The following is a 5,396-nucleotide window of genomic DNA, read 5'->3' as shown; positions in this document are numbered from 1 at the left end:
AAGAAGAAAAAAAATTCTTGACTTGGTGGCCACTGTTCTTCACTTTTACAACACTCTCACTTTTGGTCTGGTCTGATTGGCTGAGAACTGCTCTGCTGGCTGGGGAGGATCTGAGAGTCTCACCTGGGTGCTCTTGGGTACCCAGGAGTATTTGGTGAATTGGAGAACTGGTTTTGTTAAGAGACCACAGCTCAAGTGTGTAATTTTAAATACAGCCAGTGAAGGATTATATTCTTCTTGTCATTTGCAAGACAGCAATTTTATAGAGTGTTGATTAGTTAGTTACCAGCACTGTGTTTAGAGTTTGCGTAGTTAAAGCACACTCCACGTATTTAACCCGGACAAGAATAGGTCTTGCGCTCTGTGCCAGCTCATCCTAAGTCATCTCTCTTTCCACCCTTTCCTCCTTTCCTCCTCTCTCTTGTTGTCATGGTAGATGTCTGTAGGATTTACTGACCAGGGCAGGCAGCATCACAAACTTTCCTGCATCAACATTCAGCTTCAGCTATCACTTGGCAGGCAGCCTCGGCCCCCTCATGCCTGTCCCTTGTGACCTGGGATTCCCATTCCCTTATTGGATTATTTTAAAACAGATCTCATATATTTTACTTTCTCAGTAACTATTTAAATGTATGTCTATAAGTGACTCGGGCTTTGTTTTTCAATGTAAGTTACAATATCATAATTATGCTTCAAAATATATATAACAGTTCTTTATTATCATCTGATGCCCGGGGAGTGTCAAATTTCCCGGATGACCTCACAGATAACTTTGCCACTGGGTTTGTGTGGGTTTGGTTTGTTGTATTCTGAGTCATTTTAAGTTCACACAGCACTCGTTCTCCCCTGGACCTCAGGAGGACTATCCGTATCTCTTCAGTTAGACTTTTGGGTGGGGAGCCTAACTATAAAGCTTCCCCTGGGCTCAATATGTATTTCTACCTTCCCTGAAGGAAGGACACTCCATGGTTAGTGCCCCAGAAGCCATGAGGAAGCTGCACTGAGCTGTGGGCTCATCATCCATTATCTTTAGAAACTGGCTAGGTTCTGTGCACCTCTCTGCCTTGGGGATGAGACCCTGTTACACATTGTAGCTGGGTCTCCTGCCTGAGGGTGCAGCGTCTCCTGCAAGTGAAAACTCTTTTCAGCCCTGGCTGAAGGCCTGAGCCGTACCTTGGGAGAGTGGCTTGGAAATGGAGGTGACAGGTATGCTACTTTTATACCCAGGTAGTGACTTTGAATGGGCATTTTACACTAAGCAACAAGTCCAGTTCTCATGCTTGGTTTCGGTTCTTTTTTGAACTTGAAGGTCTGATGCTCCTTCACTGTGTGCTGGCAGATGCGAACTCAACCAGAAGCCCTGCGACTCCTGACCTCCTCTGTAGAGATCCTGCAGAAAACTGCACAGGTAAGGCCTAAGCTTCTCGTCCAGTCTGGAGAGTTGAGCTGAGCTGGAATCTTTTGATGATGGTAACAGCGCTAGGTGGTCCTCTGCACACACACTAATGTACTGAGTACTGTGCTATGCACTGTAGGTTCGCTAACTCATTCATTTCTCATAGCAGTCCTATGAATGAGACCATTTTTAAAAAAATTACTTCAAGGCAAAGCTTAGAAAGTTTAAGTAACTTGCCTAAGGCCACACAGTTGGCAAATAACAAAACTTAGATTTCAGTGCAGTCTCTAATCCTTCAGCACAATACTGGATATTATGGAAAAATATGTGCTGTACAACCTAGCTGGCCTATCCTGAGCTGTTTGTCTTAGAAAGTTAGTGAATTCTGTTCAGATTTAGATTCTTCCTATCACCCTTTTGGTTCTGCACTTTAATGAATGGAGGAAAACAAGGCATTTTCCAATGTATTTTGCCATGGAGATACTTGCTTTAGTGTTTTCAGAGTTCCTAGTCTGCTGGAGTTGGGTGGTGCTTCAGGCTTCGCCCCGGTTCTCAGTCTTGCCACTGACTCTGGAGCACTCATCCAATGATGCTCATGAGCAGGTGCGGCTGTGGTGCACGGAACTTAACTGGGCTGTGGGCCAGGTGTGCCTTGAGACCAGTTGGCTGGCCTTGGCCCTCCCTGCTGTTTGGTCTGTGTATGTGGTGTGATTTGATCTTCTATACGAGTTGTTTCTGATTTTGGAAGAAAGCACAGGCCAATTCCAAAAGTCAGGTTCAGTGGAGGAGCCTCCTGTATTCCCTGGAATCCTCTCTGAACTGGGAGGATGGTGACTTGGTGTGATCCGCTCCATCTTTGCCACGCCAAGGATGCTGTCACCCTGCCAGGAACATGCTGGGCGAGTCTCCTTGCTGTGAGTCACAGCCTCCAGCCTCTTCCTGCTCATCCTCAGGGCTCTGGGTGTGAGGCAGGGTGTGTGGGCTGGGGAATCCACTGGCCTCTTACATCATCAGTGTGGGCCCAGCCTGTCGCTATGGGAGGAAGACATGGCCAACTGTGTGCGATTCTTTTTTTTAATTTTAATTTTTGTCTTTTCAAGACAGGGTCTCAGTATGCAGTTCAGATTGGCCTTGAGCTCACTTGGTAGCCCAGGCTGGTCTTGAACTTGGAACAGTCTTTCTGCCTCAGCCTCCCAAGTGCTGGGATTATAGGTGTATGTCACCACACCTGGCCTATCTGTGTGAGATGTCTATGAATTGGTTTTAAGTATCTTATGATTTTCAGAAATGACTGTGTGATCTGATGATGGACAATATTGGAAAGTCTTCCCCATCATCCTCTTAAATATGTTGTATAATTTTGTTTTATTGTAGTAATAACATTTAACATTAAACCTCCCTTTTAAAACAAATTTAAAGCTTTGTTGTAGGTATGATGCTATGCAGCAGATATTTGGAATTTATTCATTTGTGTAATTAAATAGCAAATTCCATTTCTTTCTTCTCCAACCTCCTTCCAACCAGAATTCTACTCTGCTTCTGTGAATTTTATTATTATTATTATTATTTAGTACAGGGTTTACAGGGTTTCACTACACAGATCAGACTCGTAGTGATCCTCCTATTCTCAGCCTCCCAAGAGCTGGGATTACAGGCGCGTGCCACCACACCCAGTCTCAGTTGCAGTCTCAGTGCACCCCAGGTGCAGGACCCGCACGGCATGCAGGGGATTGAACCCTGTCCCTGGGTTTGCCTAAACAGGCACTTTAGTCCACTGAACTATCTGGCTGGCCCACTTCTGTGAATTTTAGATACCTTATGAGAGTGGAATCATTATATATCTGTCCTGTGTTTAGTTTACTTCACTTAATATCCTCAACTTACTTATTCAAGTTGTCCCATATTGAGGATTTTCTGGTTTTAAGTAGACGAATATGATTTCAGTGTACATATATCTCATATTTTCTTCATCGATCTATGGATATTTGGGTTACACCCATCTTTGATTCTTGTGAATAATACTGCAATGAACAATGATGGCACATATCCCAAATGTCTCTGCATTCTTGACTTATTTTATTTTATTTTTTTATTAATATCCAGCAATGGGATTTCTGGGTCATAGGAGTACAGCAGTTGTATTTAAATTTTGTTAGGAAATTTCCATGCTGTTTTTCATAGCAGCTGTACTATTTTACATTGTGACCATCAGTTTATATCTGCTCCAATTTATCCAACACTCCTATCTCTCTCTCTTCCTCCCTCCCTCTCCTCCCTCTCTTTCCATTGCTCTCTCCCTCACCCTGCCCTCCCTCCCTCTCTTCTTTTTCTCTCTCTTCCTCCCTCCCTCTCCTCCCTCTCTTTCCATTGCTCTCTCCCTCACCCTGCCCTCCCTCCCTCTCTTCTTTTTCTCTCTCTTCCTCCCTCCCTCTTTCTCTTCCTCTCTCTCCCCTGCCCTCCCTCCCTTTCTCTCTCTGTCTTCCTAACACATAAGGAAGGAAGTGATCTATAACTACAGTTTTGATTTTCATTTCCCTCATGATTCATGCTACTGAATATATTTTAATACCCTTGTTAGCCTTTGTAAGTCTTTTGTGGAGAAATATTGTATAAAGTTAACTGTTTATTTGAGGTCTTCTCTTTTCAAAATAAATGTTGGTCACTATAAACACTCCTTTTAGTATTCTTTGATACATCTCATATATTTTTATATGACATGTAATTGTTTCAAGACATTTCCTAATTTCCTTTATTTTTGGCCAGTTGGTTGTGGCATTTCATCACTTTCCTATGGCTGGGACTAAATACCCAATACCAGCAATTTAAAAGAGGAAAGGCTGACTATATCTCTGAGTTTCAGAGTCTAGCACATGGCTGGCTGGCTCTGAGACAGAGACAGCCCATATTTTCTCTAGCCCTTCATCTATCAATTGACACTTGCATTCCATCCATCTTTGATCCCTTGAATAATGCCATAATGAACAATGATGGTGCAAATAATCTCTGCCTTCCTGATTTCATTTTGTTCCTGCATGGTGGAAAGTCATGGCGGATGAAAGCTGCTCAGCCCATGTAGATACGTCCTCTACGTTACATCCCCAGTGAGCCTTTCCGGGTCACGCCCCAGCTTCCAACCACACATTCAACTCTAAGTCATCAACTGATTGACCCAGTGATGACTACAGCACCTCCAGGATGCACTCCTCCTCTAAATGTCCCACCTCTGAACACGACACTTTTGGGGGACTTTTTAGGCATAAACTGTAACAGTCATTCAGGGATTATAGTATTTGATTTCCACATATTTGTGACTATTCCAGCTTTCCTTCTGCTATTATTGAGTTTTGGTTTCTTATGTGATCAGAAAAGGTATCCTGTTTGACTTCAGTCTTTAAACAGTTGTTAACACTTTTTGGTACTGTGGCATTTGATCTGTCCTGTGTGCGCTTGAGCAGATGTAGATTCCACTGCTACCAGGTAGTGAGCACTGAATGTGGCTTAGGTCTGCTGGGTCTGTGTTACTGCTGGAGCCCACACTTACCACACTGGTGCCATGTCTCAGTATTCTCTCCGCCACCAGCTGTGGGATGTTGAAGTCTTCTGATACTGGAGCACTGCTGTCAGCAGGACTGCTTCCTGTGTGGCATGGACCAACCCACATCTCTCCCCTTTCTCACTCATCTCTCCCAGTGAGAACTGTAGAGTGTGCTTGTTTTCAGCATAGGAGGAACTGCCCAGAATCGCCTGGATCACTTCTTTTTTTTTTACTATTTATTTTATTTTTTTGTTTTTCTACAGTTTTATTGATAAACAGATAGCAATGAGACAGTTTCAAATCAAATCGGAAGTACAGTTGCAACAAATAATACACTGCATATATTCTTCTTAGTGGTTAATTGCTGTACAAGATGCGAACTTGAGATCCTATTTACAAACACCATTAGAACAAATCATTCTATTCATTAAGACAATGCAACTATATATCTACCCCAACCACTTT

At 43.1% G+C, this 5,396-nt stretch overlaps 1 protein-coding gene across 2 annotated transcripts in view; it reads left to right on the top strand.

The window, feature by feature from the left end:
- The window catches only part of Btc (betacellulin), a 61,082-nt gene that overhangs the window by 21,180 nt on the left and 34,506 nt on the right, over positions 1 to 5,396 (top strand). For both annotated transcript variants that reach the window (XM_023713010.1, XM_023713009.1), the window contains exon 2: positions 1,310 to 1,408. In XM_023713010.1, coding sequence (XP_023568778.1) covers positions 1,310 to 1,408 — 99 coding nt within the window. The remainder of the gene's footprint in view (positions 1 to 1,309; positions 1,409 to 5,396) is intronic.

The sequence above is a fragment of the Octodon degus genome, unplaced genomic scaffold (genome assembly GCF_000260255.1).
Source record: "Octodon degus isolate 3935 unplaced genomic scaffold, OctDeg1.0 scaffold00028, whole genome shotgun sequence".
Taxonomy (NCBI): domain Eukaryota; kingdom Metazoa; phylum Chordata; class Mammalia; order Rodentia; family Octodontidae; genus Octodon; species Octodon degus.
Note: the sequence above shows the minus strand (reverse complement) of the source record. Positions and strands in the feature narration are given on the sequence as shown.